At 43.0% G+C, this 24,774-nt stretch overlaps 1 protein-coding gene across 5 annotated transcripts in view; it reads left to right on the plus strand.

Annotated features, from left to right (window-relative positions):
- Window positions 1–24,774, plus strand: part of GLIS3 (GLIS family zinc finger 3) — a 483,088-nt gene that overhangs the window by 428,157 nt on the left and 30,157 nt on the right. For all 5 annotated transcript variants that reach the window (XM_062208328.1, XM_062208326.1, XM_062208330.1 and 2 more), the window contains one exon: window positions 7,124–7,292. In XM_062208328.1, the coding sequence (XP_062064312.1) occupies window positions 7,124–7,292 (169 nt within the window). The remainder of the gene's footprint in view (window positions 1–7,123; window positions 7,293–24,774) is intronic.

Consider the following 24,774-nt stretch of genomic DNA (forward strand, 5'->3'; position numbering starts at 1 on the left):
GCCTTTACCCTGATTTCACTGATGAGCTTGCCCCTCTGTGCTTCCATCCTGGAAATACCGCCCAAGAGCTGAAAAGTGAGCTCATGCCTTTTGTCATGTACCAGTCACCAGGCAATTACTATCATTTCTCAGGGTCCCAACGTTACTCAGATGCTCATATTAAGTGAATTTGTGGTAGAGGCCTTCCCAAGGTCAAAAACAAAAAGAAAAAGAAACCTACTCTGGGAATGGAATGTGGTCATTATCTGCTTGCAATGTAACTATTTAGGCTTCTGCTTTCTGGCACAGAGCAATGATGTTAACTGATGTTAACCCTTGCTAGACAGCATAAGACTCAGTATGTGTGTAGAATAAACATCATCAGTAACTGTGTGTGCACATACAGTATTGTTTCAGTTCCTAAAGCTGATGTGTAACATTAGAGTATCCAATCAAATATATGCATGTAGCCATATATGGGAGACAGAGAAACTAAAAATCTATATAAAGAAAATACTCCTTTTGTTCTAAGCTCAGGCTTTTGGATAAAAATCCAACTGAGCCTTATGCTGCCATCATCATCATCATCATCATCATCAAAGGCTGCTTCTTTTATGATGCTTCTGTGTCTCATCTCTGTTCACAAATCCTGCTACAAATTCACAGTCAGTGGAGAAGACTGGTTCCCCCGTGGCTATGAGGGTAAACCAGAGCAATGCCAAGGCTCTTCAGCCACTAGGAGTGACTCCAAATGCAGATTCACACAGCAGTTCAGTAGCTTTAAGTCTGTACAGTAAACCTCTTCTTGGCAACTACTGATAGGTGTGGCCTTTTGGCTGAGGACATAATGCTTGCTGTGTTAAGGGGGACACATAGCTGATTGCTCAGGAGTGTCCCTCCCTCCTTCCTTCTTTTCCTGCTAGCAGATCAATATGCTTCTGACAAGCATCTGAAGTCTTTATTTGGGAAAAAGCACATTTCCTGCCAACTATTCATTTTCCAAACCAAATAACTCAGTTCATTTCTTGCCTGTATTTCACTACAGATCTGGAAACGTCTCTCATCAGTGATGAGGTATGTTGAGGATGAGCAGAAACATAAATGGAATCATACTTCTTGCATTCTCACCAGCGGTTTGATAGTTAAAGTTACTGTGTGCATTGTGGGTAGCAGGGGAGAGTGCCTGTTAACTCCTAGCAGCCTTTGCAATGGGCTGTTCTGGTTTCCGATATATCACCAACACTGGAAGCCTTTGCTTTGCTCCACCTCACATCTGGGAGGCAATGTAATATGGAGCACAGGGACATGTGATCTGAAATCCGGCTTGCTGAGTTTGAATTCCAGCTCCACTATTGAGTTGTAGGCCAGATAAGTTCAAGCAGAAACCAAATTGAGCCTCATGTTTCTCCTCAGTAAATTGGAGAAATGTTTTTTTTTTTTCACATTTTATTTATTTATTTGAGAAGTAGAGTTATAGACAGTGAGAGAGAGAGATAGACATTGAGAAGGGCCTTCCATCTGCTGGTTCACTCCCCAAATGGCCACAACAGTGGGAAAAGAGCCTGTCTGAAGCCAGGAGCTAGGAGCTTCCTGTGGGTCTCCCACGCAGGTACAGGAGCCCAAGCACTTAGGTCATCTTCTACTGCTTTCCCAGGCCATAGCAGAGAACTGGATCAGAAGAGGAGCAGCAGGACTAGAACCGGTGCCTATATGGGATGGTGGCACCAGTGCACCACAGCACTGGTCCCTAGGGAAATGTTTATAAACTACTTCACACTTAATTGATACTCAATAAATCTGATTCTAAGCTATGGCGCAGCAAGAAGATGAAATGCAGCTGGGAAATGGTCCAGCACCAACCACTCAAAGTGTGGTCCTTGGATCAATAGCTTCCGCATCATTGCGTTGTCATTTTATGGGAAGTCGTTAGCAGTTCAGGAGCTCAGTACCCCTTCCCCCCCAGAACCCAGCAGATCACAATCTACAGGTAACTCTGATGCTTTGTCTGCATGTTAAAGCTGAGAAGTAGGACTCCTGCTGCCCATAGAGTTTTGAAAGGGAGTGCGTATTGGCTGATTTGAATACACCTCAGAGATCTTCCATGCCCTCTCAAATGATGGGCACCAAAGTGACAAAGCCCTGCCTACCGAGCTTCCCCAGCTCTGAGGATGGGCCCAAGACGAGAGTCTTTGTTTGCAGATGTTCCCAACCCTCCTTGCCCCCTTCTTCTGTGCAGTGAATTCATCACAGCTGAGTATCCCCAAGGAAGCCCTGTCCGTACCCATTAGAAATACAGGCAAATAGTTTTCATTTGGACAGAGAAAGAGCCACCAATTAACCCATATTAACCTGAGTTAGTTAAAACCAAAAGTATAGAATATCCTGGTTCCAGTAGCCAGTGAGCTGGCATCCAAGAAGGAGGTCAGCAGATGTTGCTTTGTCAAAATCATGAAGCTCATGAGTCACCTGCACCCACCTACCCTGGAGGCGGGGTGGCGGGCTGCGATAAGCCAGGCCCCAAAGGGAGAGAGGGTCTTGGTCTTCTGGTCTTCTGCTAAAGACAGGGCTCACGTATTCATCTCCAGACCAGGCTTTGATTTCCTTGGGGAGTCCACCATCTCTTAATCACAAAAGCAATAAGAATTTCCAATATGTTCCTCTCCCGTGCCTAATCAGTTGTTCCAGCTGTCAGTCATCAGCCACGTCTGGAAGCTCACTTTAAAAGCCCTCTTCCAGCTTTGAAAGCAGTCGTGACCCCCAAGGTGACACAGACAATGAAGGCTGCCCCCACGGGCAGGCTGTGTGTGATGGCTGATTTGATCACCATGGTGTTGTTAATATTGCCCTGTATTCTGGAGGGATCTGTTCTCTTCCTTACGCTTTGATCGATAGGCCACAATGTATGCCTCATTGGTTGAATTTGGAAAATCATTTTGAGTGTTTATGGAAGGGAATTTTTCCTTTTGTAAATGACCTTACAGTTTCACTCTAACATGGGGATTTTCTTCCTGAGGTTATAAATCATTTAGCAAAGCCCAAGCATTTGTCAGGAAGCATATGTTATGTTGGGCAGGTCTGTGTGAAGTTGGCAGGTGTTCAGATTTAAAGCATTAATAGAGGTTAGCACATGAAGAGTACAGAGTCAGTTCTTGAGTGGAATGAATGAAGGTATGAATAAAATAACACTCTTAGATGAAAGTAATTAAGATTGAATCCTGGGTGTGTGGTGTGATATGGTCACACATTCCTGCCAGTCAGTGTCGGTAAGGGAATCATTCCCTGTGTCAGAGTGGCAATTTCTGAGAAATGTGGGTGTTTGAAAGAGGTCAGGAGCAATCCTGTTGGAGCCACAGCCATCTGACTCTAGAGCGTTGCCCACTTTATTGGACGGGACTCTGAGTTGGGGACTGGGTAAAGGTTAAAAGCCACACTTGTGTCTTCAAATTTTCTTGGTCCCCGGTGACGTTTACAAGCAGCCGTCAGGCCCAGGACTCTATGCAAAGCACTCTGTAAGGATGCTGATCCCAGGCTTCTGCTAGGGCAGAAGTAAGATTGACCTGTAATTCTCATCTAATTTGTTAGAAAACAGATGCAAAAAGGCACAGGCTTGTTTTGAAAAGAGAATTTTTTTTATATACCTTTCATTAAAAACTCTCCAAATGCAGACTTTGAACCCCCAGGCCCCTTTCTTATTCTTCATGAGGCTGCTGCCAGAGGACCACCGTCTTTGCCAGTGCCATTAACCAGCTGCAGCCGCAGACAGAAAGGGTGTGGCTGTGAGTCTCTGTATGGGTTAGTCAGTATTTGACGGCAGCCCAGCTAGAGGACATGCTCCTGAGCCTTCAGCGCTGGACAAGTCATTTTGTATTCCCTACCTCACATCCTGTCCACCACTACCTTCTATCTATTGCTGTGGCAGCCAGCTGCTTCAGGAACAGTATGGCAGCACCTCCCTTCAGCCACACCATGTCCCTCTGGCTCTCTGCCCTATGGTTTCTCACTGCCTGGGAATTGGGCATCTGTGAGAACATTTGACCATTCTGTTACATGTGCGTACGTGGAAGTGGGAACGAATTAGCACACTAGGACAAACCTCAGCCAGTAAGAATAGGAGTTGGTAGATAAATGCTCTTTCTATCCGTATTGTACTCATTGAGGCCTAAGATGGATCCTGTTGGCATTTAGAGTATGCTCCTCATTGTTCACTCACCAAGCAAACAATACTAAGAATGTTGTGTCCCACCCCCCCCCCCTTTTTTTTTTGACAGGCAGAATGGACAGTGAGAGACAGAGACAAAGGTCTTCCTTTGCCGTTGGTTCACCCCCTAATGGCCGCTGCAGCCAGTTCAACGTGTTGATCTGAAGCCAGGAGCCAGGTGCTTCTCCTGGTCTCCATGGGGTGCAGGGCCCAAGCACTTGGGCCATCCTCCACTGCCCTCCCGGCCCACAGCAGAGAGCTGGACAGGAAGAGGAGTGACCGGGACAGAATCCGGCGCCCCGACTGGGACTAGAACCCGGTGTGCCAGCACCGCAGGCAGAGGATTAGCCTAGTGAGCCGCGGCGCCGGCCTCCCCCCCACCCCCATTTTTTATGCCAGCAGCTAGCTCAGTGTGTGCCACACGGTAGGTACTTCCTAAACATTTATGACATAATTGGCTACTAAGAGAAGAATGAGAAGAGCACAGGTAACTCTGCACAGAGTAAAGCATCAAAATAAAGCGAGGCAGAGAACATTACTGGCAAAAGCAAAGTGGCGTAGGTGGTCACCATGCACTTGGGATGTGGTCAGTCTGGTTTGGCCACAGGTCAGGGCACATTGTGGAGTCACAAATAAGATAGTGCGTTAGAAGTGCTTTGAACACTGACCAGTGCTCTTCTATAGTAGGAGCCTGTGTTTTGCTGGAATGGGCAGAGTTGACCTCCTCCATGTTGCATCCCCCTCAAGGAGAGGAACTCATATGTGGTAGAGGGAGTGGCATGTAGAACTCAGTAAATATTGAGTTAAGAAATGTATTTGTTGTCTGATGAATGACCAAGAGGACTAAAGATGGATGGTGGGAGCCATTGGTCAATGGGGTATAGAAGGGGTCCTCAGCCAGACTCTCAGTGAGTGACAGGCTGTGAACAATACCAGTTTCTGAGCTTATTTCATCACATTTAATGCAGAATGTTACGAATGTTGCAAATAGAGACCCCTGGGAAGCTCCACATTTTCTGTTGAACCCTAGAGTTAAACTTAGAGTGTGAACCCCAGGTTTCCCCGTTGCCCACTGGGCTGTAAACAACAGAGCAGTGCTTCCCTTGTGATAAACACACATACACACATACAAAATTGCCTCCAAGGGAAGGTAAGTGATGGATGCATTCAGCAGGTATAACAAAATAAATAGGAGAGCTCACATTTCTACACTCAGGCAGAGGAAAAAAAAAACAACCAAGAAGTTAGCTGTGCTTTCAATGTCTGTGTGACCTCTTATTATTCCATTAGTTTTTAGAATAGTATATAAAACACCAGGATTCATGCTGACAAACACCGGTATTGAAACCATTGCCACAGTCAATCCAAAAGGCTTCTCCCCTGGGTAAAATTGTTATTTGGAATACAAGCAGAATTGTGGCTCCCAGAGCTAGCTGAGCATAAATGAGGGTAGTGATTCATAAGGTGACTCTAGTGAGTTTGCAAATGTGCAGCTTTTATGGAGGCTGACACACACACACAGAAGCTCAGCATTGCCTTTTTGAGCTCCTAAGCATTTTCTGGTCTCAGTGTCTCTTCAGGACTTGGAGGGCTGGAGCACAAGCTTCTGAGGATGAGTGTTAACCTGAACGATTGCTGATTAACCAGAAATAAACCTTTCACATCAGATCATACCCCTGTCAGGCACTTTTCGAGCGGGAAGATGGTAATTCTGCCTCTTCATATGTTCTTTAAAGTATCTGAACTCCTGTTCCATTGGATTAAGTTTTTGGGGCTGGGTCATCTGGGGTATTAATTCTATCCTGGAGAAGGGTGAAGAAAAGTGCTACTGGTTTAAAAATACAGCTCTCTGAACTTTTAAACCCTCAGATCTTTCTGATAATGTGGTTTCTCTTTCTTAATCCTGAACCTGATTTCTTTTTTTTTTTTTTAAAGAAAAAATCCATTTGTTCTTTGATAGTGGGAGAGTAAGTTCAAAATGAGCAGAAATGGGTACAGAACTCAGCACAGCTTTGTACAGAAAGGGAAGTTCAAGATTAAGTTAAAGTTAAAGCAATGCTTGTTTGATTGCAGCATACTGAGGTGTCTTCTGGGTGGGTACCCAATGCCAAGAGAACTTCCCTTATAGATTCTGCGTGTCAAAACCCCTGGGCATTTCTTTCGGGCACTATATCAATTAGCTGATTGACATGGCATGCGCTCAAGTTTGAGGTTCCATATAGTTCTCAAAGGCTACAACTGGGGTTCTCACTGACTCTCTGTTGCAATAGGCCACAGCAGGTAAAGATCCCAGAGCTGCATCTGAAGCCCCATTTTCATATTTGGTAATGTTGGAAAAGGGCTCCTTTTAGGTGAAGGCCAACTGTATTCATTCCTGCCTTGGAGAAGCGCCTTGGTCAGTTAGACTCACAAGTAGGTATAGGATCCTGCATTTGTAGGATCAGGTCAATTTCATTCTCAATATGGTGATGTAGCAGGTGCCCAGAGACCTAGGCCTGATCTGCAGTGAGAACAGGAAGAGGCTTGTGCTGTGCCCTTCTCAATCAGCTGACTGAAGATCCAGTCACCTGATTCTCATCCCCCATGAATGAAAAGCACTAACCCAGAGACCTTCCCTCAGATGCAAACAGCACAGGCCTGACTACACAGTGTGCAGGCAGGGAACTGGCAGGGCTTGACCACACCTAGGAAAGGAACTGGCAATAGCAGCCTGGAGCTTGCCCATGTGAGCTCTGGAGTCAGCCACAGAGCTCTCTCCACCAAGGAAGCTGTTCTATCGAGAAAACAAAAGCTGTGTGTACCTAAGAAGGAGAGAACAGTTCCCTGCAAACCACCCAGAGAAAAACAAACAAGCCCCTAAAATATGCTTGCTGTCAGCCTTCAGAGTCTTAAAAGATGCGGGCTCCACTTGGGCACAGTCTCACGGTTCTTTTCGCTTGCTTTCAGCACCCATTTTCTCCAGCAATCATTCAAGCCGAAGTGGAACAGCTGCTGGGGCCGTGCCACCCCCACATCCTGTCAGTCACCCTTCTCCAGGACATAATGTACAGGGGAGCCCCCACAACCCCTCCTCCCAGTTACCTCCACTCACAGCTGTGGACACAGGAGCTGAGAGGTAAGGCCATCTGTCTCTCTCTCGTAATAGGTGTCGCCGCCAAGCCTCCCTCCACGGAGAAGTGCTTTGACAGTTGCTGCATTTTATTAATAATCCGTCGGTGGGTTGAGTTACCCGAAGGTGACATTTTGAAAGTAACATACACAAAGCACATGGACCAAATATCTCATTATCTGTTATATTTTTGCCATGGGAAAACAAATGAAATGATATTGGCAATAGCCAACTGAAGTGTCAGGTGCTGGAAACATGTATTGCATCACCCTTTCTTTCCCACTGTTCCTCTGTTTCAGGGACTCAGGTTTAAGGTAATGTATGTCTGGGTTGAATTGCTTTCCACGTATAAGATGAAGCCCTTGTCACATAGCACTTATTGTTGGCTTGGGGGCAAAGCTTCAAAGGACACAGGTTGGTACCTGGACAAGGACATCTTCACTGAATATTTTATATTGGTATTACTTTATGGTATTTTTTTCTTATGGATTTTCCATTAACTCTAACAGCTTTTGGGAGCCTTTCTTGTATTTCTGCTCCCCAATATCATGTGTGTTTTTTTGGATCACAACCCAAAATAAGCATTTCCATCTCTTGTGTCCCCCATCTCCTTCCCCTTTTTGGAGAGCAGGCACCGCTGAACTTCTCTTGCCCAATGGTAAGATGTGAGGCCATGTCAGCATAGGGCACTGTAGCAGGAGACTGGGCACCTCAGTCCCTCTCTCTGCACTGCCTGATCCTCCAGTGATGGGCACAGAGTGCCCACACCTGTGCCACCCCTTTCCAGTTGTCAACTGGCTTGAGTTGATCTACTAAGGTGTGACTCTCAGGTATTCAGAAGGGAGAAAAAGTTCTTTATGGAAGCCCTGTACAATCTTGAAGTGGTAGCATTTGGTGAACAAAATGATGTGTTGAATAGGTAGCAGAATTAAACATTTTGAATGTTGGATTTTACCATCAGTCTGAGGTTCCATTGTTCTTGGTCTAGTTTCTGAATTTAATTTGTATTTTAAGTCTGATATCTTATGGTCTATGCCTACTTCCCTATTTATTCAGTCTTTTGTTTAATGAACTTCAATTGATTTTTGGATGCTCGCCATTGTAACTGGAGTTGAGGTACAACCTTATTGTGGTTTTTACTTGCATTTCCTTTGTGGCTAGTGATAGTGAACATTTTTTCATGTATCTGTTGGACATTTGAATTTCTTCTTTTAAAAATGCCTGCTGAAGTCCTTTGCCCATTTCTTAACTAAATTTTTTATTTTGTTGTTGAGTTTCTTGAGCTCTTCATAGATCCTGGATATTAATCCTTTATCAGTTGCATAGTTTGCAGATATTTTCTCCCATTCTGTCACTTGCCTCTTAACTTTGTTGAGTGTTTGCCATGCAGAAGCTTCTTAGCTTGATGTAATCCCATTTGTCTATTTTTGCTTTTATTGCCTATTCTTCTAGTATCTTTTCCAAGAAGTCTTTCCCTGTGCCAACATCTTGCAGGGTTTCCCCAATGTTTTATTCTAGTAATTTTATAGTATTGAGTCATATATTTAGAGCCTTGATCCATTTGGGGTTGATTTTTGTTTAAGGTATAAGGTAGGGGTCTTTCATGCTTCTGCCCATGTAGATTCAGTTTTACCAGCATCATATGTTGAATAGACTGTTCTTTCTCCTGAGAAGATTAGTTTGTTGTGGATGCATGGATTTTTCACTCTAGCTAAGATATGGAATCAACCCAGATGTCCATTAGCTGATGACTAGATAAAGAAAATGTGGTATATATATTCTATAGAATACTACTGAGCAATAAACAAGAATGAAATCTTTTCTTTTGCAACAAAATATATGCAACTGAAAACCATTATGGTTAGTGAAATAATCCAGTCCCCAAAAGACAAATATCGTATGTTTTCTCTGAAGTTTGGCAGTTAATATAGAATAAAAAAATGTGTAGGAATGAAATAGACATCTTGTGATATGATTATTGTCTTTAGCCCTTATTTATACTCCTGTGTTACTGTGGTCTTCCTACTTTTTACTTGTTAAATATTATAGTTAGTGATGAATTAAACCTATGATTATAGAGTACATTGAAATTTTGTCTTTGTAAAAATTTTTAAAAAGGAGAAGAATTGAGGGAAGGAGAATAGGAGGAAGGGAAGTAGGGTTTATCTTCATAATACTGTACCTTTGAAATGCATGAAATCTGTTCTCCTCATATTAATGAAATTTTTTTAAAAGAGCTTCAATTGAGTACCTGCTGTGCTTCAGATGATGTATTGGGTATTGATGATAGAAAGATTATTAAAACTTGCTCCTGTCTTTATAGGTATTAGTAATGAGGATAGACGTGTAAACAAAGCATAAAAGACAGTTTGGATACATGATAAAATATGGATACCACAGCAGCCTAAAGAGGATGTCCCTAACTCTGCCTCAGGTGGGACAGAAAAGGCAGACATGGTGACCTAGGCATTGAAAGAATAAAGCCTTTTTCAGGTGGATACATGGGAACAGCATCCCAGATAGCCCAAAGATGTGAGAGAGAAAGAAGATACACACACAAAGCATGTGGCTGATGGAGTCCAGATGGTGGGGGGTTAGCACGTATAGATCCATGGCTTTTGTGTCCAAGGAATTTTCCCCTCATCCAACTGGAAATAAAGCACTTTTATGAGCTATTAGGAGAGAGACATAATCAGATTGATACTGTCAAGAGGGAACTCAGAGAACAAGATGCTAGAATAATTCAGGCTGAAGTGAGAGATGGGAAGACACAGAGGAATCTTTATGATAAATATGGAGACTTGAAGCAAGACAAAGCAGTAAGGATGGAGAATGCACTCAAGAACTTTATTTAGGAGGCAGAGTCACTTGTTATTAATAGAAATGGAGTAAGGAGAAGAGGTCAGAATTCCTTCCTGAGTTTCACAACTGGATGGAAAACTACAGTTGACAGAAATGGAAAATACAGGAAGATTGTGGTAGTATGGTGTGACAGAAGATGAAACAATAAATTGGCTTTAGGAGTTTGAGTTTTAGAAGGTTGTAAAAGATCCACATGACAATGTCTGATGGGCAGTTTGAACTAGGAATCACCAGATCAGACTTATTGTAACAGTTTCAGGTCCCTGGTGAAGTGTAAACAAACCATTAGCCTCCTACCGAAGGCCCCCATCAGCAAAGCAGTATGAATGTAACCACCCATTAAGTTCACAAACACTGGAGATAGGAAAACTGTTTTGCCAGTTATTTGATATATTCCTATAAACTGGAATGATGAGTAATTCCTTTTAGCTTTTTAAAGCAGTTTCCAGTTGGCTTTTAAGTGGTATTATCCATGGGTGTTTCATCGTCTTGTTTCATTCTGCCTGGTTGAGAATCACATTCCACAGGTAGTGAGACTCAGACACAATGTGTGGGAACCTTCCCTTCTCCCCTGCATCTCCTTATCACTAGGTTATTACAACAATTATCAAAGCATAAGAGAAATGCAGTCATGGTCTCTCCTTCTTATACAGAGCCTTTAAATGAATATGTGTAGCAAAAGATTTTAGCCATTGTTCAAGTCAGAAACAGCAACCATCACAACCCAAACACCTGACTGAGGCCCAGCTCTGGCAGTGGCTAATTGTTTGGCTACAGACGTGTTCCTTAGCTGCTCTTGCTGCTTGGGAGTTTGTTCACATTTTATTTTATTTAACAGTCTTCGTTTTTTAAAATACCCTCTTAGAAATGTCAAGAATAGTACAGCAAACACCTGTACACCCTGCACCCATATCCACCCTACCACTTTTTCTTCTTCTCTTCCCTTCTACTCATCCCTGGTTTGGGAGATTCCTTATGAGTTGGCTTGCCTGTTATTTCTGAGCCACTTGAGACATACTTGCAGATATCATTGAACTTTACCCGTAATTACTAAAGTGGAATTCACCAAAGAACATTCTCCTACACAAAACCAATGTAATAATCACACTTAAGACTTTTAACATTGGTATAATGCTATTATCAGTCAGTATTAAGATTTCCCTAATTTTGTGAATAATGCCCTTTAGAGCTGGAGTGGTTGTTGTTCTTTTCTTTCCTTTTTATACTTGAGGAACTAACAAGGATCACACAGTGCATTTACCTGTCATGCCTTTTTAGTTTTCTTGAGTATAACAAGGTTGCCTAATTTTTGTCTTAGTTTTTTATTGTATTGCCTTATAGTATACTGACGGTTTTTGAAGATCTTGGGACATTTATCTTGCACAGTGTTCCATGGTTTGGATTTGTCAGATTCACTGTAAACACCTCTGGCAGAATACTGCATAGGTGATCTGGTGTTGTATTCCAGACTTGTTTTCAGACTTGGTTTGTGCATCCCGAGGTTTTGGAATTAAACGAGGCAAAACAGGTAAAGGGCCTAGCATGATCTATGGCATAGAGTAGGCATTCCGTAGCCATGGATGCTAACACAGAGATTCGGGTTTGAAAACCAGAGGATGTTGTTAAAGGATCATAGAGGATGTCGTTAAAGGATCACTGAAAATGTAAATAATCATGGAAGGGGAAATGGAGAAGGGAGGGGAAGGAGACGGTACTTTCTGTGGAAGAGTGAATGAAGAAGACATTTGCACTCCTGTGGTTTCGCCTCGCTGCTGTGTTCTTCCCACAGGATGTGTGCCCTGTCCCCGGGCCAGCCTCTCGGCAGTGGGCAAGTGTGATGTGCTGGGTTATCACTTCCCATCAGATCTGGAGAGGGGATGACATGAAACAGTGCCGAGTTATTCACTGTGTTTGCATTCGTGTCCGCCATAAAAACACTGAAAGGAAATGTGCTTACCTTCCGCTTTGGGTTTATATATCTCTGCCTCTGTTTGCCTGGGAAATCCCCCAGTAAAAACTTCAGCAGTTTTCTTAACGGAAATAGGTTTATCACACTTTGCGATTTTTAGTGGGAAACTGGCATCTTTTCCTGCTCTGTGGGCATTGATTCATCATTTGCTTGGCTTTAACTTGTTAATAAAATGGGCTGAGTCACTGTCAGAAGTCAGGAAAGGTCCACCACATCTACCCAGCTAGTGCTGGGTCTTTGATCCTTCCCATCATAAAACAGAATAAAAGCAAATTCTCTCAGTTTGATGAGGTTCCATTTTTATTTTGAAATACTATCTGAATGACACATCATTTCAGCGATTTAACCAGCACCACACCGCATCACCTAATGGTGATTTAAACTTCTTATGGGAAATGGCCTTTTACTGTATGAAGCTGGATAAGCCAAGGGTACTTTATGTTTATGACAGCGGAGGCTTCCCGTGAGAGGAACTCCGTGTCTCTGGAAATGTGAATCCATTGGGTTTCAGAGTATGTCTGTGAGACCAGAAAAAAAACAAACATATTGATGAGAGTCCCATTTTGAAACAGAAATATTGCAATCCCAAGAAAAGTCAGCTAGATTTGTGGCATTCATCTTGTGCAAGAGAATGCCAGCTGCCGCTCTTCCTTCCGTACACAAACAGGGTGGGTTCTGCAGTCCAGTGCATTTAAAGAGACCTGTACATTGACCACAATGGAGCACCTTAAAACGGGCTTTTCATGAGTCTCATTTCTGAGCCAGCGAACACCTGATAAGAAGAAAAGGAAGTGAAAATAGTTTATATGTATGTGCATATCATATCTACATATGAAGCAAATATGGCAAAATCTTAGAAACTATTAAATCATAAAATGAAAAAAAAGTCCCTGCCCTCCTCAAAAAAATGTGGTCTTTTGGGGGGGTATACAATCTAGTATATGAATCAGTGGCAAAAAATATTGGGAATAATTGTTTTTGAGAAATGAGTTGAAGTACCTTTACCACGTAAGGAATGCCAGCTTCTAGTGTCCTTACCAATGTTGGGAAACCTTCCTATTCTTAACACTTCAGTATTTTCTCAGCTGTAATATTGCTAGAATCCTAGACTCTTTGACATCCATGTGGTCTCTCCATGCCTGTCAGCAGCACTGACTTTTGTAGGTGTCACTTTCTAGTTCATCATTGGGAACATTGCTAGCCTGGATGCTAAGGGCTACAGGCAGCAACCATTTTTGATTTAGTGGCATGGAATTCAGTCATGGGCTTCAGTTCTACTGAGGTCAGCTGCTCACTGACTTCTGACTTTGTGTGTTTCTTCATCTTAATTCAGGCTTTGCTTCTATTTAGGGACTCCTTTTCCTATCTTTGACTCATGTTACACAGTCTTGGGAAGCCTTCTCAATGCTCAGACAAGTCTCCCAGTTGAATTCCTTGATTCCTATTACCTGATTTATGTCATCTCACTAACTGGAGTTTCCTTATAACTCTCAGAGTGCTCTTGCAGTGAATTACACCATGGTAAGTGTTGAGGAAGGTTTGATAAGGGGCAAAGACCAGTGAAAGGAATGCCTGAGAAGCAGGTCATTGTCAACTCCCACTATGCAGGTCAGAGATGTCTGGAAAGAAACAGTTCTTGGTCCTCAATGATCCCACCACCTTATGTAATCTGCACACTTTCATTCAATACCTAATTGTTCTGATACATAAATTCATGCGTGCACACTCAGATGCACTACTAGGCATCCCTCCCCACCACCCATTGCTAATTTGCCTACACCACTTTCTTGTGGTCTTGAATGCTAAAATCCTGATGCTCACCATTCTCTCTTATTTTCATGTATAGCTTCTGAACAACTCAGAAATAGTCCTACTGCTTTGTAGCTCTTCCCACTACCAGGATGCTTTGAGCAGTCAGGGCCATTGACATATTCATCCACTCAGCTTTTTCATGGACACATACACACACACACATAATATTCCTCATGTTTTTTTAATCTCCTAATATGTATGCAGTAATCATAAGTATCATGTAAGTATTAGCCCTTACAAACATCTATTCCATCATTAGGTGTTATTTGTCTGTTGAGTCTTTCACTTGGATGGTATTTATGTATCAGGCAGTAGGCTGGGCTTTGAGGATGTAGTTAGCAATCAAGATGAACAGGACGGCCAGCGCCATGGCTCAACAGGCTAATCCTCCGCCTAGCGGCGCCGGCACACCAGGTTCTAGTCCCAGTCGGGGCGCCAGATTCTGTCCTGGTTGCCCCTCTTCCAGTCCAGCTCTCTGCTATGGCCAGGGAGTGCAGTGGAGGATGGCCCAAGTGCTTGGGCCCTGCACCCCATGGGAGACCAGGATAAACACCTGGCTCCTGGCTTTGGATCAGCGTGGTGCGCCGGCCGCAGCACGCAGTCCGCAGCGGCCATGGGAGGGTGAACCAGTGGCAAAGGAAGACCTTTCTCTCTGTCTCTCTCTCTCACTGTCCACTCTGCCTGTCAAAATAAATAAATAAATAAAAAGATGAACAGGAGCCCTGCCCTCTCAGAGCCTCCCGTCTAATAAGAAACAACCAAGTCAAAAGGGAATCATAGTTGATAGTAGTGTGAAGGGTGATACCAGGGGCTGCAGAGGCAAACAGAAAGAATACTTAGCCCACAATTAAGAGAGGGAAAGGGCAGAAATTCAGGAAGAAACTTCTGAAAGCAGAAGGTCTGTAGTGAAGAAAGTTATGAAGGGGCCGGCGCTCTGGTGCAGCGGGTTAACACCCTGGCCTGAAGCTCCGGCATTCCATATGGCCGCTAGTTCAATACCCGGCTGCTCCACTTCCAATCCAGCTCTCTGCTATAGCCTGGAAAAGCAGTAGAAGATGGCCCAAGTCCTTGGGCCCCTGCACCTGCATGGGAGAAGAAGCTCCTGGCTCCTGGCTTCGGATCAGCACAGCTCTAGCCGTTGCAACTAATCGGGGTGTGAACCATCGGATGGGAGACTTTTCTCTCTCTGCCTCTCCTCTCTCTGTGTAACTCTGACTTGCAAATAAATAAATAAATCTTTAAAAAAGAGAGAAAGTTATGTAAAAGAAAGGTTGTATCCAAAAGCTAAAAGGAATGAGAGCAGGTGAAGAGGGAATTTAATGGATAAATGAGAGAGTAACTTTATAATCCTCATTAAAAGTCTGAGCTTTGTTTTCAGGGCAAGAAGTTATATTTGGCCAAATGGAATGTACCCCAAATGCCGTTCATGTCTGTTGTCCACCCACAAAGAGTTCCCCATTCATTCTGTGCCTCACAGAAGAAGAAATAGAAAAACGGTTCATCTGGTCTTCAGCAACTAAAGGCTATCCTTTGTCCTTCCCAGACTGGTGAGGCAGCGCAATGAGACTTACGTTATTTTCCTGTTCAGTATAAATTGAAAGTACAGTTCTATTCCTTAACAATGCCAAGCTTGTTTTTGTATAGTCATGGTTTACCAGAGCTGTGATGAGTCATTAAATGTCAAAAAGAGTTACCTCTATGCTAAGTAATAAACTTTTGGAAATAGCAGCAGTACGTTGGCCTCCCTTGTGTCTGTTACATCAGAAAAATTGTGGAGGTGGCTAGGATTATTCATATGGCTATGTCACCATATAGGTGTACTTTATCCTGTGAGCTCCATGCTGGGGGGAACTGGACAAGTGTCATAGAGACTTTATTACCTCTGTATTAACTTAGAGGTCATCATGTAAACACAAGCAGTAAATAAAATTGATCAGTCTTGATCATTGCAATAATTGAGAACAGTCCTAGTGAAAACAAGGATGTGAGCCTCAAGAGCCACTTTTATCAGCCCTCGTGTTCACATCCACATCTGATTACTGTGTTAGGTGAGCACGAGCATTGTTCTTTTGTTGTTAATAGATGTAGGATACAAAAATCTACTCTCTTCCCCAATGCGCACACACACACACACATACACACACAGCTTGAGTAAAAGTTGTTCCTGATGTCAATGCTGTGATCCACACAGAGGCAGAAAATCCCCTTATTCTAGCCCTTGACATGCAGCTTCTTAAAATTATATCTGTTAAATGCATAGATGTGAAATATTAAATCCGTTTCCTTTATTAATAAAAAAAAATTAAAAAGAGGCAGAGAGAGTGACAGAAAGAGAGAACTCCCATCCACTGACTCTCTCCCCAGATGCCCTCAATAGCTGCGACTGGGACAGGCCAAAACTGAGAGCCAGAGACTTAATCCAGTTCTCCCATGTAGATGGCAGTGTCCCAAGTGCTTGAGCCATCACCTGTTGCCTCCCAAGATGTGCATTAGCAGAATAGGATCAAGTGGAGCTGGGAACCCATTCGCTCTGCTATGAGATGCAAGCACCCAATCGAAGTCTTAACTGCTATGCCAAATGTCTTCCCCATATTCTCTTTTTATCCATAAAAATCCAGTTAAAAATAAGTGTAACAACTTATTTGTAAGTTGGTAACAAACAAGCCTTCTCAAATGACTGGGAAACGTGTGACCACTATTCAATGTGGTAGCCAGAGCCACATGTGACTGCTGAGCATTTGAAATGTGTCTAGTATAACTTGAGATGTGCCATAAGTATGAAATACAAACCAGATTTTTGAGACTTGCTTGAATCAAAAAAGAATCTAAAAATAATAGCTCATTGAAAATTTTTATTGATTTTACTTTGAAATAATATTTTAAATATGAATGTCTTAAAATGTATCCATTTTTTAAAAATGTTGGCAGCATTTTTCTACTTCATTTTTCTTAAATCTGTAGAAAGTTCTTGGTACTTCTCCATGTTTATTCCAGAGCAGAATGACCCACCGGTCTTCAAACTTCTCAAATATTGATGATCTGTGACCACAACCTTGCTTCATCCTCTGTGGAAAGTATCAGTAGGGTCATTGGCCTTGGGAATCAAGCTTCTTCGCACAAAGATGGTCACCATATTAATAAGTTTTTCAATATGCCCCTCCCTCCCAGTTTTCTCTTAAGAATCATACATTCACATACAAGGAAATTTATGGCACTGATTACTTTCTTTTGACTGATGCAGTGATTATAAATGGCTCCACTGGATTAAAAAAAATCATAATAACAAAGCACTGTTAAATTGACTTCCTCAGTCTTCTGTAATCTATTTCCAAATTAAACGTCCATGTAGTCTGCAAAACTTTTATTAATATAATTGTCATAGTCTAATATGTTTTGTGATAATAGAAGGAAATCGAGAGTTAAATCTACAAGGCTTTCTTCAAGATTTCTTAAAAATCTGAAAGGCATAGGAATCAAGTTTGAGTCCTTCCTTTCCCCAAATGCTGCCATACCTGCTGAATGTGTAGCTTAGCCTTCCAAATACATTGCAAACCTAGTCAATACTGTGTCACTCTAGTTCAAGCCACCATCTCCTCACATCTCCTCCTAACCGGTGTGTTCACATCCAGTCATGGCTATCCATAATCTTCCACCCTTACCTAAAGCACACCCAATGCCTTTGCTCCACACAACAAGAGCTGAGCTTTAAAATGTAAATCAAGTCATCTGTTTCCTAATTATACCCCTCCCTCCATCATACTTAGAATTAAATCCAAGGCCGGCGCCGTGGCTCACTAGGCTAATCCTCCACCTTGCGGCGCCAGCACACCAGGTTCTAGTCCCGGTCGGGGCGCCGGATTCTGTCCTGGTTGCCCCTCTTCCAGGCCAGCTCTCTGCTGTGGCCAGGGAGTGCAGTGGAGGATGGCCCAAGTCCTTGGGCCCTGCACCCCATGGGAGACCAGGATAAGCACCTGGCTCCTGCCATCGGATCAGCGCGGTGCACCGTGTGGCAGCCATTGGAGGGTGAACCAATGGCAAAGGAAGACCTTTCTCTCTGTCTCTCTCTCTCTCACTGTCCACTCTGTCAAAAAAAAATTAATTAATTAATTAAAAAAAAAAGAATTAAATCCAAACTGCTTTTTGTGGTGTTTATCATCCTTGATGGCCTCAGCTAAATTCACCTACCATTGTTCCTTTTGTTTAGTCTGCTCCATCCACACTGGCCCCCTTACTCTTCTGGGAGACCCCCCAACTCATCCTGCCTTTGCCCTTGCTGTTCCTGAAGCACTTCCGTGAGAACCTTGTGTGACTTGTACCATCATCTCTGGGATCTGCTCATTTGTTACCTCTTCCGTGAGGCCTCGCTTGACCACTCTTTAGGATTTCGCTTTTCTGGTTTTACTATATTTATTAGCTCCACTTCTTCTTCATGACTTGTCATTCTCTGAAATCATAGTCTGTTGATGGACTTTCTCACAGTACCCTACAGCGGAAGCCTCCCGAGACTTGTTCCCAGCCCTTGCTGCCCTCTCTCTCCAGGAATTCTGTGAAAGGAATGAGTATAGAGGGAAGGCAGTACTACTACCATGGTTCTTTTCTTAGTTTTGGGACAGTATCCCTCAGCACATAGTTTCTGTTCCTCCACCTCCATGTTCTCATGGTCCCTTCATGGGAAAGCAGGAAACACGAGTGGGAATGCACATGGCACTCCATCCAGCAAACAGCTTGATTTGTGGTTCCACTGGAGTTATTTTCCAGGTTTTTCACTTTAGATTAATTAGCAATCATGCGTCAGTATCAAAGTTTTAGGGTGTCTGTAAAAGGAACGCTTTTTTTTTTTTTCAAGTGCCAAGGAAGTAGTTTGGCTTCTGAATGCCAAGTCAGCCATCTTTATGCTGTTCCCACATTGCAAACAAATCCCCCTCCTGGTAAGCCCAAGTTGATGTTTTTTTTCAGTCCCCTTGGATTTTCAGTCATGACATGAGTCATGACAGTAACAAAGAAGGCTTTGGGATAAAATAGAATTGCTTTTCTTAAAACCTCTACTTTAGTGCATTAGCGTGAAGCAACAATGGAGTTCCAACTAAGCCATGGTATTATTCAAATGTGTCCATGGGTCCTTTTCATGTTTTCTCTGAAACAGCAGGTCGTTCAGAGCCAGAGTTCCCACAGCAAAAGCCCACCAGTACTGCTAGCCTGAGTCAAGACATCCGCATATTACAAAGTGCCTTCTGGCTGACACAGACAGGCTGTTCACGGCAAAGGCTCTAGTTAATGTCTTAATGTACTCTAGAAAAATCATGGTCTCTCTGCCTCCCAAGTCAGGACAGTCAGGAGACTTGAAGGCTTGGAGACTGTCTTGTTGTTTAGGTGAAGAACTGTTAATTACTGATGAGGAGCCCGGTAAGGTGAGCAGACACCAAGAGACAAAGTTCTTTGAATGAGTCGTTTTGCTTCTTTTTTCTGTGAAATTGTCTTTGGTTGCTTTTCTGTTGAGTTGCAAGGAGAAAAATATGTCTTTGTTGCAGCCATGTTTCTCTGGGTACAGGTTTGGGTCATCCTCTTGAATAGATATTGTCCCCACAGAAACTGTAGCTCTGGACAAAAGGTACAAGAATTGATTCTGTGTTGGGAGACAAGCACAAAGAGCCAGGGGTTTGTTGACCAGAGAGCCATTCTTCAACTCCAGTGGCCCACATTTGTTAACCACTGATCGTTACATTGGTACTCCATGAGTGCTGGAGTTACAAAATGGTAGGAACCAGCTGATGATTTATTCTCTTTCCATCTGAAAGAGCCAAGAGTCCTTCTCTAATTGTGGATTTTTAAACTATACACTGTTTCCTCTCATTGAAATGTTGTCAAATGTTGGATTCCTTTGTGGCTGTTAGAATAGTGACCTGACATCCTATATATGAGAAAAATGCACATGTGAACAACACGTATTGTTTCTGACCAGATCAGACCAAGCTAGTTTTCTTTCACACTTGTGCATTGTATTGACTTTAAAGTCTCATGCGGCAGCAGATTCCAAAGGCACCTGACCAGCCTAGGCAGAAGTATCATAGGAAGTTTGTTCTCCAAGTTCTCCCAGTGTCTTCTAGAGAATTGTGTCTGCAGTTTGAAACCATGGAATAATCTTATGTTTTATATACCTAGGCCTTTTACATGTTTAGACAAAGATAGTGCTTGTCTTTTCTCGTTTCTTATCTTGCATTTTTATTATACTCTGTTCTGAATGTTTTTGCTTTATCTGATGGATTCTTTTGCAAAACAGATTGAACACTATGTCTGATCTATGCTGAACAAGAGAAAGATTCTTCCCTCTGCCGCAGGACTGTGAGTTAATCCCCTCGATTTGACCTACTCAAAGCAACCTAAGGGATGGTGTCACTGCAGTTGTTTGATTTTTTTTCCCCATAGCAGATTTTTTTTTATATCAAATGTCCAGGACCACTCGGGATAAATTTCCTCCTGGCTAGTGCTTTTTTAAAAAGAGAATTTGGCAGAATCAGACTTTTCTTTTCTCTTCTCATCAGATCTGATTCTGAAATAGAGAAACAACTGAGTCGTAGCCAAGTCTGCAGTCAAGATATTCCAGAAGACTCCAGCTCCTCATCCTGTATAATTTATTTGTCTGACATCCCCTAGATGTTCTTCTTCCCTCCGTTTTCATGTCCACAGGGGAAATATTGCAATATCCTGGGCGCTATCTCAGCATTTACCAGAAAGAGATACACAGGGGCTTTGGGCATGGATTGCTTTGTTTTCCTGACATACAGCTGGCGCTGCCCATGGCCAAGTCAGAAACTCTGCTGCAGAACACCCTGTCCTCTCTCTTCCCACAAACACCCAGTATAAGACGGATCTCAGTCTCCTTCGGGAAGCCATGGTGATCATTGCCCTAACAGCCACCATCACAACCTTGATTTTGTGTGCTCAACACAACCTCTGGCAATCATTGTTGAGTCTTGGTCTTTCCAACCCGCTGAATTACTTGCAGTTAATATTGACCCAGCCTCCCAGAAGGAGACAGAAACAGCTTCCAGGGGACAGATTTGGCCCTTTGACTGTTTGGGGACAGAGTCCTCAGACACATAGCTCTTGGCCAGCTTTGGTCCTGCCCAGATGGACAGTGTTGCAATTACCCACACTTCCCAGCGGCCGTTTCTTCATTACTGAAAGCTGGTCTTGATTGTCTCAGAAGCCGAATTCAATTTGCAGTTCCCCCAGTAACGTGCTGTGATTCATTTGGGGACAAATCTGGATTGAACTCAGTCCAAGTGTCTCTTTTGTGAGACAGAAGGGAAGTATAAGTAGATACTATAGTCACCCAGATGAGTCAGCCAGGAATTCATGAAGTGATTCATAAATCGTTATAAAGACCACTAAAGTCTACTAAAATGGAGCGCTGTCTGGCTATACAAAGTGGGGCATTATCATTGGGGGGTGTTTTTAGATGTTAAATCAGATGTGAAATCCTTAAAACTGTGCTTTTCTTCTTAGGTTTTGAAAAGGATTCCTTTCCCCCCCATCTCTGTGGTCGGCCAACTGCTAAAGCCATTTTTCATTGATTAGTTTTCACAGATGAATTTTAAAATCACCACAGATGATACCCTGCAATTCTTTGGGGAAATAAAAAATACCTCCCCAAATCCATTGCAGACCAGTTTGTATCCATTATTTCTACTCCCTGGCAGCAAATCAATAATATTTTTTGTGTGAATACAATGAAACAAGCTGTTCTAATGCATTCTTCCTTCTTTGGGAGGTCTATAACTATAGCCTGTGGAAGGGGGAGGTGGGGAAACTATGCAAAATACACACCAGCCCACATTTAATTTAACTGGCCATGTAGACACATACATTTTCAAAGTGTTAACCTGCAGAGCAATGCTAAAACACACAGTCCCACAGTGCTAGCTGGGACTACTTACATCTACAGCACAAATGAAGAACAGGAAAAAACACGACTCCCATTTGACTTGTAACACATGCAGTGGTCATTTGTTTAAGGAAATAAACATAAAAGTTGGTATAGAAATACTTGGACTTTTAGACAGTAGAAAAAGCCCCACCTTGAAAGGAGCTATCCGGTTAGAAAGGCTCAAAGTTTATGCTCAGCCATGCATGAAGAACCCCAGTTTAGGACTGAACAAGCTCACCAAAGTGAACTGGCAGCACTTGCATTGTCAGACATTTTTCAAGGTGGTAGAGTGCTGAGATACCTTACCCCAGCCCACAATGAGGGTTGCAATCTCAAGCCCTCCGGATTCTGCTGTTCCTGCCTGGCCACTCTCCTCTGGCTTGCTCTGCCTCTGCACCAGACAGGTCTTGCTCGCTGTATTGAGATCAAGTGGTATCTGTGGGATATGTGGAGAGCTGGCTTGGTGATTTGGGGCAGGTCATTTCCCCTCTCTGGACCTCGTTTTTATTCTTAGCCACAGTTTTCCATGATTGCATCAATTTGTCAACTTGGAGACTCAGTTGAGAAACCCACTAACAAGAATGAGACCCTTACACAAGCCCAAGACTGACTATTCCCAGGGGCAGCATTGGGGCACAGCAGGTTAAGCCGTCACTTGCAGCACAGGCGTCCTACATCAATATTGGCCCACTTCTGATCCAGCTACCTGCTAATGTGCCTGGAAAGGCAGCAGACAATGGCCCAACTACTTGAGCCCCCTGCTACCCACATGGGAGACTAAGAGAGTTCCAGGCCCGTTGCTTCATCCTGGCCTGGCCCGTGTTGGAGCCATTGGAGAGTGAACCAGCAGAGGAAAGATCGATCAATCTCTTTATCTCGGTCACTGTGCCTTTTCAATAAATACATACATAAGTATTTTTAAGAAAAAATAATTTGTAGAACCAGAAGATTAACCAGATGTGTAAATGCTTTCTTTAAATCTTGTATTCACATCTGAATGGTTAAGGAACAAAGACTTGAAGGGTTTTTAAATTTTTTTTTTAAATTAATAACTCTATAAGTGTTCTGTACAGCACTGGAACCACGATCTTTTATAGATCCCAAACACCTGGGGTGCATGTTATTGTCAGAGATGCCTTTAATGAACATTTGATTAGTCATTCCATACACATGTATTGACCACGTGAAAGGCATCACACATCCATTGTTTTACGTACTTTAATATTTCTGACTTGCCATACCCCTTACTTCCCATTCTTTTTTTTTTCTCCATAGCACTCATTTCCTCTAGCCCAAAACATAATTTGCCTACTTAAGTTTTTTCATTGCCTGCCACTCCTCACTAAAATATGTTTCATGACAGAACAGATATGTATCCCTTGTTGCATCATCCCTGGGGCTTAGGACGTTGTCACATCCTTGGTCAGTACTCAGTAAGTGTCTCTTGAGCAGATAAATAAATGTGATCTATACCTTTCAATCCCCAGTGGGAAATGAGGTGGTCTCTATTTTATACTTGAAATCAGGGCTGGCCGAGGCTAGGGAATTTATTCAAGATTACCCAGCTAGTCAGAGACAGAGCCAGCATCCAAAACGAAGGGGGTCCAACTTCTGGACCCTCTGTCTCTTACTTTGTCCATCTGCTTCTCCTGCCATTAACACTTGTCCTGCACATGAACCAACAGTGTCCATGTCTCACTTGACACCTACTATTCTGTGAAACAGTCTACAGTTGAGTAGTGTGTTTTTTGTTTTTTTGTTTTTTTTTTTTTATTTGACAGGTAGTTATGGACAGTGAGAGAGAGACAGAGAGAAAGGTCTTCCTTCCGTTGGTTCACTCCCCAAATGGCCGCTATGACCAATGCTGTGCCGCACTGATCCAAAGCCAGGAACCAGGTGCTTCTTCCTGGTCTCCCAGGCAGGTGCAGGAGCCCAAGCACTTGGGCCATCATCCACTGCCCTCCCAGGCCACAGCAGAGAGCTGGACTGGAAGAGGAGCAGCTGGGACTAGAACCCAGTGCCCATATGGGATGCCGGCGCCACAGGCAGAGGATTAACCAAGTGAGCCACGGTGCCAGCCCAAGTAGTGTTTTTAGAGGATAGATGACCAGTTTGATTGTAGTCCACCTCACAGCAGAGTTGGAGCTGGATGACAGCAGAGGTTTCAGGACAGGGAAAGCAGGGGAGGGTGACACCTCCCTGGGTGACCACCAGGACCAAGTGAATACCACCCCCGTGAGCCATTTGTTAAGGTATGGATAATTAAATATTTGCAGGAACTTTTAAATTCTCTCCCCCAGAGAGAGAGTCTTTTGTGAGCCTTGAAAACCTGTCCCTCCACCCCCTTTTTTGTTTTCTTGGCCAGCCATTGCGCATGCTAGGTTATACAAACTCTTCCCCTAAATTAATGGAAATGGTTGACTCAATTCTCTGGTTTGCTTTTGTGTGATGTGTTTCTGGTAAGCATTGATTTTTTTTTTTGTCCTAGTCTGTGATGTACCTGTTTACATAGCAATCATCTATTTCAAAGAAGTATAAAAGGCTTTAGTGGAGACTAGTAAGCTATGTGGGATGAAATCTCTGAAATGCCAATTTGAGATCCGAAGCTGGGGGACAGGGTAGACCTTAAAAGGATCTCAGAAGGTCTCTTGTAGATGCATGGCAGCTCAGATTGAGTTAGAGAATTAGAGTGATGTCACATTGGTCTGATGCAATTGGGGAGAGATGCTATAGGAGATAAATTGTAAATAATTACACTCTGTCTTTGAATTGAAATTTTGTATTTTGCCATAAAAACTGTTAATTCACTTTTAATTTTGTAGAAATCTCACCTAACTTTTTGGGCAGAATATTCAGAGCATTTTTGTTTTGATGTGTGTATGTGTAGGTGTGTAGGTAAGAATACTTAGAAAATGTCA

This window comes from Lepus europaeus, chromosome 12 (genome assembly GCF_033115175.1).
Source record: "Lepus europaeus isolate LE1 chromosome 12, mLepTim1.pri, whole genome shotgun sequence".
Classification (NCBI taxonomy): Eukaryota; Metazoa; Chordata; class Mammalia; order Lagomorpha; family Leporidae; genus Lepus; species Lepus europaeus.